The sequence below is a fragment of the Nicotiana tabacum genome, chromosome 3, assembly GCF_000715075.1.
Source record: "Nicotiana tabacum cultivar K326 chromosome 3, ASM71507v2, whole genome shotgun sequence".
Classification (NCBI taxonomy): domain Eukaryota; kingdom Viridiplantae; phylum Streptophyta; class Magnoliopsida; order Solanales; family Solanaceae; genus Nicotiana; species Nicotiana tabacum.
In genome coordinates, this window is record NC_134082.1 from 196,690,817 (window position 1) to 196,705,222 (window position 14,406).

The 14,406-nt window shown below is 35.3% G+C and overlaps 1 protein-coding gene across 1 annotated transcript; it reads right to left on the reverse strand.

The window, feature by feature from the left end:
* Positions 1-1,025: 1,025 nt before the first annotated feature.
* Positions 1,026-9,353, reverse strand: LOC107783756 (peroxisomal membrane protein PMP22). Its single transcript, XM_016604780.2, has 8 exons — positions 9,215-9,353; positions 4,771-4,974; positions 4,395-4,493; positions 2,627-2,728; positions 2,237-2,312; positions 1,604-1,674; positions 1,424-1,509; positions 1,026-1,310 (listed from the first exon to the last, which is right to left on the reverse strand). The coding sequence occupies exons 2-8, from the start codon at positions 4,840-4,842 to the stop codon at positions 1,259-1,261; spliced, it is 558 nt and encodes a 185-aa protein (XP_016460266.2). The 5' UTR covers positions 4,843-4,974; positions 9,215-9,353; the 3' UTR covers positions 1,026-1,258.
* Positions 9,354-14,406: the final 5,053 nt, after the last annotated feature.

Sequence of the window (14,406 nt, forward strand, 5' to 3'; positions counted from 1 at the left end):
ATGGCCAAGACAATTTCTTATGTTGCCTTATGGCCAAGACTATTTCTTATTTTGGCTTAGCCCTTTGCCTCATTGCACGTACTCTTATTGACTTTTTTTTCTTGTCGTCTACTCGTATTGACTTTCATTTTGAAATTTGAAACAGCCAAAACTATACTCACGACCCTGACAACTCAAATCCTGTGTTTCAATTATACATTTCATGTATGATACTACTTGCTTAAATTACATTCTTTCAATTATTGAATTTAATTAAGAGTTAACCACATTTCTTGAAAGTAAAAATGATTATTTTGTATAAATTTATAAGTGGATTTACTTCATTAACCAGTCAATTACAAGCAAGAAAGAATGAAAAAATGTACGATTTTTTTTTGTTTGTTTATATTTTCAATTGTTATAGCATTATAATAAAACACGGATATTGGACACCGGTTCTCGGAAAACAAGATCCAAACTGTTATAAAAAACATATCTAGTTTTCTTCTTCTTTTTCTCTTTTTTTAGTTTGCAAGATCAAATCATTAGCTCGACCTGCGTCGCAAATTGATGAGATGAATTTTACGGGATACCAAAATAAATAAACTTTATTGTGTAAGAAATTCGAAAGAAAATAGATTTGAGTCCGTGAGTATTTACACAATTAACACCAATTAACCATAGCCTACATTTATCGGCCAGAAGTAATAGCATTTGAAAGGCGTACTAAATTATAATTCTCTACGTTGTTTCTAAGATAAATCATTTTAAAAATCACGTGGATTGTCAATTCCCCGAGATTTTTGGAATTTTATGATATTGTAGTTGTTAAAGTTCATTTAATTCTAAAATACTCCTGCTTTAGAAGACAACAAGGAGTATATGATGAGTGATGACATATTTTTCAACTCAGGTGACGGACTTTATTTATTATTTCAAAGATGAGAAAAGTTTCAAATTAAGATTAATGCCTTTTACGTTCATATATTATCAGCAAGCCAGCCACTGCTGAATTTCAAAGATGAGAACATCAAAAAGATAGAATTAGGAGAAAAAAGAAAGTAATAAACTTTTGCCACGATTTGACAACTTTTCACATTGCCATGTGAGAAACATTCTGAGTATGCACTTGCTCTGTCACAAACATGCCATTTTGTTTAATTAAGATGTCTTGATTTTAAGAACAGAAAAGAAAAAAGGTGAAGATCAGAACAAAATAAGCATCCCGAGCAACTTTCAATATCTTTGTTGCCATGTTCATATATCAACTCTGAGGATTTCAAGCCTTTTTTAAAACCATCGACCTTGCACGTAGATTCAAAAATATTCCCCTGAAAATTGATTAAAAAACAGAGAGCATTAATAATACTGTGATTGAAATTATAAAGATCGGAACATACTTGATTGTAGCCTAAACAGCAACAAGCAGGGAAATGGTGCATACCAGCAACATGCGATAATACTGTGAAAGATCACTCTGAATTGCAGTGGAACATACTGGTGATTTACCCACCCAACAACTGGCCAAAACTGCACATTTAAAAAGAATACCTACAGTCATCATTCACTAAAGAACAGGATTAGAGAAACAAATTGGACTTGGGAGAGGGCGAATTTGACAAACCGCCCAAGCTGTATATTGCACTTTTGGATATTCCCTCTTGATATTAGATTTCACCTGGATCCAGGGTCTTCCTGTGATAATACAAGATAATGTTCAGCCAAAACCTTTATTCCGTGTGTACATAATCATATCTCTAACTAATGGAAGGTCAGCAAACTTAAATGAGCCAGACTGTTATATGATCCATTTCCGCAGATCTTTCAAAAACTTATGCGACATATGGCTCCATGAAGGAGAAGGAATTGCAAGGAAGCGAGAAACTCATGGTTTACTTTCCTTTAATGGAACATTCATCACCTGTCTTCGATTGTTTCTAGGATAGGATGGAAGGTAAAAAGATATATTTCCTCATTTTACTACAGGATGAGTGTTAGAACCTCTTAAGTCCTATTTCAGAGGGTTCAAGAGCTCTTCCTCTAATACTACAAGCTTCTTTGCAATTATAACTCTTTAACTTGAAGATTATGTCTATTTGCATGCCCTTTGACTCCATAAATATCAAATCCTAATTTGACTGCAAGGCCATTTTTCTCTACTTATTGGACATTTAGTTGTAGAACATGATGGTATACCAAGTAATAGTTTATGAGTTGCAAAGTTGAAAGGCAGTGGCAACTCGATATAGAAACTCACTTTCAACAACTAATCCATAGTAAACCATGAAAAGTAAGTTATTCCAGGGTGACGATGTAACTTGTTCCAGCAACACCTGAAACAATTTAAAATGCAAGTTCACATTCTTGTATATTTATCAGCATTGTTTATTCACTTATTTCTCATCTGTTAACATTATTTGGCAAAACAGTAAACAAGTAGACTTTCAAGCAGAGCAATGTAGCAATTTACCAGGTCGTGAGCATAGAGTTAAGCAGTTTTATTAGTATAGATTCACGTTGAAGACCAAAAAGGAGGTAGATCAGATCCATAAATTACAAGATAAATGTGTAACTTCTGCTTACAAGATAGAATATCCTGTTTCCTGATGCGTATCCTAATCATCAAAGAAGAAAGGGTTTAGCATACCTTTTTGGCAACTGTACTCTTGTCTCGTTTCCCCTTGAAAATTTTGTCCAGTACTAAGTGAAGAAAATGCCCAAATGGTCCAAGATAGACAACACCAAAAAGCTGCATGCAGTTACAGCTAAAGCAGATGATGACATCCCATACGCGCAAGCAGAAGAATATGATACTAAATGAAAAATGATTTGGATGTGTCATGTCTGAAACAACCCCGAAATTGAAGAGAATTAGACACAGAATTGCAACTACACCTACACCAATAACTACTCCGCCTAAATCTCAAACTAGTTGAGGTCGGCTGTATGAATCATCTATGTCCATGATTGCTCCACTCGCGCATTGCAACTAAAGTTAGCCAAGAAGAGAAAGTTTTCTATATATGCATACTGGTAACTACTTGCCCTGTTTTCAGTTTCTCAGACATCAATCACAATTCTTTAAAGCAACTCAAGATATTTAAGTGATCTCAAGCATATTCCATACTAGTCGTCAATTATTTGAAACATTTCCTTCTCTGATTTCCAACTTTCCTAGAATAGTGGCGTATCAAGTAATCATATTCCACGTATAGTTCTACTTGTAAGATTCCACTCCTGTTTTAGGATTTGACGATCTCGAAGCGGAAATAATAAGATTAACCAGAAATAACCCCTCATCTCCTCAACAAAGGCTACAGCTCTAAGACTCAAGTGCAGAAGCCTTTGTGCAGTAGGGGCAAAAAAATAGAATATCTGTAACATCCTTTGCGGCTCATAACCAAAACACTTTTTCCCGTAAGTTGTAAAAAATTTCGTCTAGAAGAAGAACTAGAATCTGAAATCAAGTTATCCGTCCAACCACTAGATGGGCACATCTGAAGTATTTATCCAAACGAGAGCGGATCACTGGGATCCTAACATAAAGATTCAAGAGACAATAATGTCATCTGTGCCAATGTAAACTAGAGTGCATTCAAGATTAAAAAAAATTAAAAAAAAAAAAAAAAAAAAAAAGGACAGCCCGGTGCACTAAGCTCCCGCTATGTGCGCGATCCGGGGAAGGACCGGATCACAAGGGTCTATTGTACGCAACCTTACCCTACATTTTAAGATCAATTCTGCTGAAATATGCACTCTTTTCAGCCAATAATTCTGCCATTTTTAGAAAAAATTGAGAAAAGCTGATCACGTTACCCTGAGTGACAGTTGACATGTAAATTTACCACTTCCAATCTAAGCCAAACAGCATGCTAACAACGAATTGGTTCACTTAGCGTTAACTTCCTGTACCTGATGCACTCGGATGCTAAAATTGATATACAGTTGGCATAGTATAAAGAGACTAGGGCTTAAGGTTATGGCTGAGTGATTGCGGCAATGAAGTTCTATATTCCAAGCTACAACTCTCAGTGTGTCTGCTCTAACCTTGACAGGCAGGTTTACTCAATACAAGTACTTATGGGTTATATCAGGCTGCCCAGAATATTAGTTCGTGTGCGTAAACAGGCCGATCACCACCATCATCAAAAAAGAAATGAAAGAGACTAGTGTCTAAGGTAATGTTATAGAACCAAGCTGATCTTTTATCAAAAGAAACAGAAACCAATACATAAATGCAACCATGGGAGTGCAAAAATGCTAAAGCTTCATCAGATTATCAAAGTCAACGTACCCGAGCTCAGATAGATAAAATGCAACCATGGGAGTGCATAACAATTTGCAAAAATGACCTCCATATATTATTTTGTAGTAAAAGTATAAACCTATGCAAAGGGAAGCAAGAGGAATCGTACCACTTTGAGGAGAAGACGTCTGACTTGAAGTTTCTGAATGCCAGTGATCTTCTGAGCCACTATATCACTAATCGCTGACAACACTCCCGCAGTTATTGCCTGCCATCATACGTATTTCCAAAGATTCAATCAATCAAAGAATATCCCAGTACCAATACTGCTAAACTTAAGCAAATTTAGCAAAAACATCAAGAAAGTACAGGGAAAAAAAGGTGTGATCTTTTTACCAAGATAGAAACTTTACAGGAAATTAAAGAAGACCCACATCATCAATTAAGCTAAAAACTCAAAATAGCCCAAACCCACTACACAAATCAAAGAGAAAAACTGAAGGAAAAGAAAAAGATTGGTCAAGAGATGAGGAAAAAGGTGCTACCTTTGTTCGTAAAGGGTGTTGCTGAAGCTGTAGCAAGTACTGTTGCAGACCCTTTTTCGCTATTGACCCCATTCTTGTTGTTGTTGATCTTGTTCACTTTGTTCAACTGCAAGAACCGAGAAGAGGAACAGATTCGATCTTCCTTCTCACTCACTGCCTTCTTCAGGCTTTCATTACATTTACAACAGTTTGGCGAATTTGTACCTAAAATATAATCAAGTGTCACATCCTGTGGGGCCCATATAAAGCAGCCGAATCAGACTAAACGGAGAATCCCATAATAATCTGTGACAAGTTTCTGCAATTTGGGAATTTGGTTAATTATGAGTTACTATGACTCTATAAATGTGATCTTTGGAAGGCAAAAGTATATTCTCCCTCTTTTCCCACTTTGTCCCACCCATTAATTTTCAAACGCGATCACAGGTATTAAAAGAACACATAATAGTTGGTAGAATAAAAAGAACATCATTTGAACAACTCTTATGTTCGACAATTATTGTTTTGGAGAGTCAACATAATTTTTGACTACGACATAATTTTTGACTCATTATACTTATTGAAGTTCCATTAAATTGGATTGGTACCAAAAAGTTTCATATTGGAGGTTAAACACTATCCAATAAAGAACACTTCTACTTGAACCATTAAGGATGAAAGATATACCACCATTGGTTACTCGCTTAAATGTTTTTGCCATAAAATTTGAATGTTGTTAGTTTTTCGGAAAAAAATTGGTTAGCAATACTTTTATAGATAATGGGAAAAGACTACTTTAGCAAGGTGACTATAGACAGTAATACATGTGCAAAAACAATATCACGTCTCTCTTTTGCCTAGAAAAAGAATTTTATGATTGTTTATTTACTTATGTTTGTCTATGGTAACCTTCATATTTTTTCCAATGCATATATTGAGATTTGAGCAGGTCGTGTGTCAATTTGCGTCCTAGGCGGTCACATGCTTGATCAGAATTTGACGATCCATTCTCTATGCTACGTAACAAATACTAATATTCTTTGGCACGGGATATGAAACGCGTTCTTTGCAAGCTATATTGATTTCTGCTCTCCTAATGGGTTCAATTTCAAATAATTAGGTTTAACAATTATCTCCATTTTGTCCCCTCGTTAAGCATAGGTTTGCATAGTACTAGTAGTGAACGAATGATAAATTGTGGTATCACGTAGCTCTAATTACTCCCCCAGCCTAATATTTCTTTTACTATTTTTCGTAGATCCAATCCCATAATTTTGACTAAATAAAACAAAATTTACAAGTCACAACTAAGTGAATCTTGAAATTTAAAAAGGACGATAAGAGTGGCAACTGACGTTAGAGGTGGTAGCGGCTGTGTGGTCAACGCTGTGGTAAAGATTGCATATCAAGGTTGGTGGTGGTTGGCAATGGTGACTAGAAACAGACGTCATTGGGGGTGGTGACTGATGATTATGGATGTGCAATGAAAACCGGTGCTAACGTTTCTGCAGTGAGCCGACGATAGTGGATAAAATAGTGGTAAAATTAGAGGTACCTTCACATGAATTTCTAAATGAGCACAATCTTAATAATTTTTTATGAGTTAAGCGTATTTTGTTTTGATGATTTGACAAATTTCATGAGATAATCAGATAAGGAACCTGATATAATAAAGTCCATTGCGTTCAGAGTAACTAGTCAGATGTCTGGTTCAATTCTCAATGAAATCATATAAGGGAACAGCAGAGGGAACAGATAGGGATCAGTTCCCCTGGTCGTCGCGCAATCAGATCTACAGCTGTAAAAGTTGTTGCAATGTACCGTCTGGCAGCAATACATCAGCAAATTTGTAGCTTGCTAAGTCCAAACTAAAGGACACTTTATTGGATCATCCTTGATAACCTCACACACACATCAGTAGCAGATCCAGAATTTTATGTTCGTGGGTGCTTAATTTTTCTTGATGTGTAGTAACTACTTAATTTTTTGGTTGGTAGGTTCTTTCTTTTCCTTTTATATCATATGCCTCAAATTTCTTATATAACTATACATATGTTGTGTAAAGTTTAATGGGTGCTGAAGCACCTAAATTTAGTACGTAACTCCGCCCCTGACACACATATTATTAACATGAGACATGGGATTTCATTTCTCTAACACTTGCAAATCCAAAAATAATATTCTCTTAAGTGCTAGCCATCACCTCTCTCAAGAACAAAGCTGTTGCAACCTCAAGGACCAGATTCAAAGATTGAAGATATCTTAAGTCCTTAGGTTTGTTGTGTCTTTTTTATTTGGTTCTTCATTTGTAATCCTGCACTACTTTCAAGAAGTGTCTTTGTAGGACAGATTTAAACCACTATTTGGTTTAGTTTCTTGACTAGAGTTAGTCAAGGGTTGTTGCTTTGTAATAGAATTATTGCAAAAAGCTTACAATAGAGTTATTGTAAGGGGTGAGAGATTAAAAGTTTAATTCCTAGATTGCAATAGGTTGTAATCTGAAGTCTGTTCGATTTCGTGGAGTTGAAATCCTACTAGGGTAGGTTGTGATTTTTAATCCCTTGAGCAAGGAGTTTTTCACATAAATATCGCGTGTTCTTTATTTACTACCTATTTATTATGGTAACAGATAGAGAACCCGGTTCCCTATACTGTTTGGTTTTACAGTATGTTGCTTACTGTGGGAACTGATAGAAAACCTGGTTCTATATACCGTTTAGTGGACTCCTAGTTTACATCAATTGGTATCAGAGCAGGTTCTTTCTAGAAGGTTAACACCTAGAAAGGATCCTTATGGATGCTTCACCAAACTTCGAGGAAGGACAACCAATGTACAGACCACCTAGATTCAACGACCAATACTATGGTTGGTGGAAAACAAGAATGCATGACTTCATCATGGCTGAGAACTCAAAGTTGTGGGATGTAATCTGTGATGGACCTTTTGTAAACTGTTGGTGAGGGAACAGTAACAATCCCAAAAATAAGAAAAGAGTACAACGATGCTGATAGAAAGGCTATTGAGAAGAATTTCAGGGCAAAGAAGATTCTTGTTTGTGGCATCAGACCAGATGAATACAACTGCATCTTAACTTGTCAGTCTGCTAAGGAGATCTGAGAAGCTCTTCAAACTGCTCATAAGGGAACTACTCAGGTTAAGCAGTTCAAAATTGATATGCTTACTACTGAGTATGAGCTTTTCAAGATGAAGAATGATCAGTCTATTTAGGATATGCACACACATTTCACCTCCATTATCAATGAGCTTCACTCTCTGGGAGAAGTCATCCCAAGAAACAAGCTGGTCCAGAAAATACCTAATGTTTTACTAGGTTCCTAAAAAAATAAAGTGAATGCTATTACCGAAGCCAAAGATCTGCAGAATCTGACCATTGATGAACTCATTGGAAATCTCAAAACCTATGAGATGAAGAGAAAGAAAAGTCTTGAAAGAAGAGAGCCCAAGAAGGAGAAGGACCTGGTTCTCAAAGCTGCCCAAGACTCAAGTAGTGATGAATCTGAGATAATGTATCTCACTCGAAGATTTCAAAAGTTGATTCATAGAAATGGTGGGATCCCAAAGAAAGGAAGTTCCAGCAGGAATTTCAAAGGCAATGATTGTTGTCATAAGTGCAGAAGACCTGGACACTTCATTAAAGATTGTCCTCTTCATAAGTAAGATCATTACAAAAGCAACACTGATAATGGGGCTAAGAAGAGCCAAGTCCCTGACAGAAAGCTCAAAAGAAAAGATACTGTAGCGGCCCCTTTGGGAGGGTGCTACTTAGGAAACAAATAAAATTCACTACTTATAAAATATTAAAATGCCAAATACATAGACAACCCCTCAAAGTTGGCTTCAGTTTTCATTTAGGCACTTCAACTAAGGTGAATACCTATTGAACATTTTAGCCCTAAAGAAAGTGGCCCATTAAACACCTTTCGCTGACATGGCACATGAAGTGATTCTCACCTTCTGTGGAGCGCGTGATATGTTTCTTTCTTTCTCCTTCTTCTCTCTTCTTTATATCTTATTTTTCTCTCTTATCGGAAAATGCGTTGACGAACACATTGACCGCCCGTTCCTCGTCATCTCAACTTATTCTGCCATTTTCACCACCTCAGCTTCTCATTCAATCATCCATAAACACTATTCGCCACCTATTTTCAACACTATCTACCGATGACAACACCACCTGAACATTTTTACCAACAAAAACCACCGTTCGTTTCTATTGTAAAGTCTCAAAAAATAGTTCGGACAAGATATTACATAAGCAAAATTAGACATTAGCTCTGTAGCTAAACATTTGGTTGAGATGTTACAGAAGCAAAACCACTGTTGGGTTTGCTCATTGAAGCGACTAGAGCCACAGAAGAAAATAGTCGAATCTCATAAATCTGGCATTAAACAAAGCAATTGAAACGCAAAAACAAGTGCTCGAGAAATTCGCAAAAGACTTACGGCGAAGGAGATGTTAACCCAGGTTCCACCTTTCAATGTTGCCAACCAATTACTTTGAGATTTATGAGCAATTTCAATTCATAGACAAAAGAAGAAGCTCTAATTCCGACATTAGAGCTGCAGGGAATTTGGCAGATCCTGACCTATTGTTTTTTAAGTTCTTTCGTGTTTATTTTATTTTTTTAATTTTTATTTGGATGATATGTTATTTTCTTATTGGTTTGATTTGCCACATCATAAGAGTTATAGGAGACTGAGATTCATGCACTTATTTTGTTTTGGGGCTGTCAAATTTGTGTTCAATAGACACACTTTTATTAACGTTGAGGTGTTCAATATGTAGCAACCCTTTTGGGAAGGTGCTACTTAGGAAACAAATCTAATTTACTACTTATAAAATATTAAAAAGATATTAGTTAAAAATATTCAGAATAATTTAGTAGCGGAAATAGGCCCATGCAAAAAGATTCAAAGTGCATTTTTTTTTAAAATACACTTCATAATTTTATTTTAAATGAAATATAATGTCAAAATATCAACATAAGTGATATAACCCTTCTTGAACAATCAATAGATTAAAGCAACTTCCTAACAAATTTTCAAACTATCGGGTATATAAAAAAGGAAACTAGTTTTTCTCCTTTGAACATATTTACAAGACAAAGTGTAATTCAGCATATTACAAGACTTGAGTTATTAACACACCCTAAAACAGTAAAATAGGTTACCAAATTCAAGTTACAAGATTTTGGTCTTTAAAATCCAACAAGCCTCCAAATAACATACATAAATGTGATATATATATATATATATATATATATATATATATATATATATATATATATATATTATCATGTACATGTCCCAAAACTATGCAAAACCAAGGTGCATATGCAAATGTGATCTTTATAAGTTCTCCCCAAAAGACTACTTCATAAGGCCGTCTTCAGATTTCATCCCTAACATTACCTACGATAGAAAACAACTATCGCTAAGCATAAAGCTTAGTGGTGTATAAACATTAGGCTTGGAGTTATTAAATTCTCCAATTCCTCTTTTTAGTCATAGTTAGCTCAATTTGACATAATTTAAAACAAGTGAACAAATATATCAAATATATCAAATATCAAACTTTGAAGTGTTTCCAAATATCAATAACAATGTTCAAGAGTCGAGAAAGCGTATACTATCAATCTAAGAGAGTATACCAAATATCCATTCTTCGCCCAATATGTACCTCATGCCATCACACTAAGCATAATCAGATATCAAGATGGATCAAAGCCCAAATCAAGTAGGGTCAAAACCCAATAGACAAGAGAATCAAGAACCATATTAAAAATGGCTTCCTAGTTCGTACCTAACACGGACAAGTTCCATAATTCAAGACGAACTACAAATCCAAAGTCAAGATGGCAAAAGATCCGAATCAAGAGGCATTCCAAGATGAGTGACAAAGTCACTGACAAAAAGGACAAAGTCCCAACAAGAATGCAAAATGATCAAACAATCCGTACGAATGGGCGATTTAGCAAATATCTTACAATAATTGATATAATACGAATATAACAATATAAATTGAAGACAAAAAAAATAACAGGTTATTTCAAAATATTCTAGCAAGCAAAAAGAATACAAAGTTTATACACAAACCTTGGTGTTTTACCACAAAACAGTTCAATCACAACTTGGGGACGTTCGAATCGTCTACGCCGTAAACAAACCAAATCTGTCCACTTCCTCAAACACTTTCCCCTTTGATTTTTCAAGGGTTTATATACCTTAAATGCATAATAAAATATCTAAATAAATTCAGTGATTTAACATGTCAAACTAAGCATGATATTGGTAAAAATTACCCAAAATGGTTGAAATAGAATTCTGGACAGTATCACCGTTTCGTATTGTGACTCGATTTTGAAGATCTATACGGACAAACTAGACTGTATAGTCTTCATAAAAGTTGTAGATTTATGTCTTATCATTTCATAATATCTTGAATCACCTCCGTATCAATTATTAACAAAAAGTTACGCTAAAATTACTAACAGTAGTACATGGAGTATTTCTAAAATTGGAAATCTGGGCAGCACTTGCCCTGTACTTTCTGATCCTCTTTCAGGTAAATACCCGCAAAACTAGATTTTGGTTCCTTCATAAGAGTTATAGATTTATGAAATACCTTTCCAGAAAGTCCTGGATCACTTAAATCGGAGCTCTGTACAAAAAGATATCTAAAAAACACTAATAGATGTCTAGTGTAAAAATGAGTTTAGAAACTTTCCACAAAAGAGAGGAGCAACTTGAAATTCACCAAAAACAAATTTGCTAGTTGATTTAGTAGAAATCTATGGTTGTTTCATGAAAGTTTCATATGCTAAGAAGGAGAGAGAGAGAGGGGGGGGAGAGAGAGGGGTTCTTTTCTTAGTCTTGAAGAATAAAAAATGGGGAGTTTATGGAAGACTAAGTCAGTCAAAGTTAACTTTAAGAATTTTGGATAAATATGAAATAAAAATAGTTTCCCAATTACTAAATATTCTTAGATAAATATAAAAGGTTGGCAACCCAAAAACTTAATTATATATTGTATTTAATAACAACTCATCAAATAATATTAAGTGTTACATATAGCAACACCATGGAACTTCTTTGCCAATATTAACACAATCTAAAGTAAGAAATTTTCATATATTGAAAATTTCACATTTAGGAAGTGCAAAGTAAAATATCTCCTCGTTATAAAAATGCTCAATCAAGAATGCAAATATTATAAAAAAAATTAGGGTGTTACAAATACTGCTGACAACATGGTGAAGCAAGCTTTGGCTGCCTGGAGAGATTCCTCCAGTGAATCTGAAGGTGAAGATGACCAAGAAGATACATCGATGATGGTTGTTGACAATAAATCTTTAAAATATGAGTCAATCTTTACACCCATGGCCAAATCTGATAATGATGAGGACAATGAGGAAGATGAGGTAAGTTTTCTTGACGTTCAAAGAAATTTGAAAACTTACTCTAAGAAAAAATTGATGTCCTTAAGGAGAAAAATACCTTAATTGAAGAAATTGGTGACATAGAATAAGAGACGGATGGTATGGTAGTTTTCATTGTAGACTTGAAGGAACAAGTGGAAGAAGTAACTAGTGAAAATACCTTGTTGAAATATCAAATAAAAATGGATGGACACCCCTAAGGGTAAAGAAGTGGCTATTGGGGCTCAACTTGGGCTTGAGAGTGAGCTTAAGAAAGTTAAAACAAATCTTGTGGTTGAGCTTGAAAAGAATAGACAACCTCAGGAGGATCTGAAAGGGTTAAAAATGGCCTTGATAAGTCACTTAAATGGACCCGGTCTTCTAATGTAATAATGTCTATGTACAAGAGTAATGGTAGAAACAGGCAAGGAATCGAGTTCCAAAAGGCTAAAACCTCCTATAATTCCCACAACAAGTATGTAACTGTTGCTGATAATTGGTTGTGTACTCAATATGGTCAAACTTGTCATTACAACGACTCTTGTAAAGTTAAAATTCAGTCTCTACAGAAATATAAAGTTTTTGTTGAAAAAAAGCATATTGTTGAGGAACCTGGTCCTCTAAGAGGAAAATATATATTGCATGCATGGGCAAAAAGAAGTTTGATCCGCCCGTTCTATCATTATAAGGGACCAAACTGGCTTGGGTTCCTTAGTCTTATCAGTGATTTCGTGTGCAAGCTGGAGTGAGAGGCAGCAATCAAAAAATGGTACAGGGACAGTGGCTGCTCTAAGCATATGACTAAAAGAATGGATGATTTCCTATCACTATAGGCCTTCCAAAGTGGGAGCGTGTCCTTTGAAAACGACAAAAAATGCTATATTCTTGGTGTTGGCATAATCGGCAAAATACTTTTCCATGCAATTAAAAATGTGTACTATGTGAATGACTTGAAATATAGCTTGTTGAGTGTATCTCAAATCTGTGATAAGGAAAAATAAAGCGAAGTTTTTGTCCAAATCTTGCACCTTCACCAATCTCACAACTAGTGAAATGGTGTTGATAGCCAAAAGGTTCAAGAACATCTATGTTGCAGACTGTCACGATCCAAATCAATGGGTCGTGATGGGCACCCGGTACCTTACTCAATCGAGTACCAACGTAACATATCTTTCGTATCATTCTATCATAGATAAATGAACTGGAGTAAAGCATGAGGGAATACAAACTTGTACATATGACATACTGGCCCATAAGACCAAAATGATCACTAGTACACTAAATATAAGCTGACAAGGCCATACAATCTTTTATGTACACGACATATGTCTACAAGCCTTTAAGAGTACATAAATATCATAAAGGTTGAGACAGGACCCTGTCATACTAATCAATACATGTCCTAATCATACTGATTAAATAAGAAGCTCCGGAGCAAATGGAGAGCACCAACACCTTCTACTGAGCTGATAGCTTACTTGGAGGACTCTCAACCTGTTTATTGGGACCTGCGGGCATGAAACACAACGTTCCCAGACAAAAGGACGTCAGAACAAATAATTTATCGAGTATGTAAGGAATAAAAATCAGTAAATATTAGACATGAGAGAAACATGGAGTAAAAGACTCAACATGTAAGTCTGAATAATTCTGATTATTAATATTGATAATGTCATGCATATGCGTATAAATATCATACTGTAAATAGGTATATGCATTCATAACATCATCAAGCCTCTGAGGGCATCCCATCATATCATCTCGGCTACTATGGGTAAATCATCAACGTACCAGCTGATCAGTTGGTGGTGCGTGTATAACGTCGTAACCTTTTCCCATATCCCATATACATATATATACGCGTATATAACTCCATCTGGTCATGGGTCAATTTATATGTATAAATGAATGCAATGCATGAGAAGTACGTCAATAAAATCTCTCGGAACATCATAAGACCATTATGTTTCTGATTAATATCATGAAATAAACTTTATCAACTTTCGTATTTTCTAAGACCCCTGAACAAACGATAGAATAATAAGACATATGGGGATTCAAAAACATAGGAACCTCTAGTATTTCTATAAATAGAGTCATTTATGGAAGTTGTGCATTTGCTCGTTTCGTTTGTATCATATGGATCATGCCTAAAGGAAAGCAGAGATAGCCTTAACATACCTGAGCCGATTCTCTTGACAATCCCTCTAACATACG

What these genes read in the sequence shown, in the direction of transcription:
- LOC107783756 (XM_016604780.2), bottom strand. Translation starts at nt 4,842, where the DNA reads ATGGGGTCAATAGCGAAAAAGGGTCTGCAACAGTACTTGCTACAGCTT. An exon ending in GACGTCTTCTCCTCAAAGTG is followed by an intron (nt 2,729 to 4,394) that starts GTACGATTCCTC and finishes AACTGCATGCAG; the next exon opens with CTTTTTGGTGTTGTCTATCT. An exon ending in CTATGGATTAGTTGTTGAAA is followed by an intron (nt 1,675 to 2,236) that starts GTGAGTTTCTAT and finishes GTATTATCACAG; the next exon opens with GAAGACCCTGGATCCAGGTG.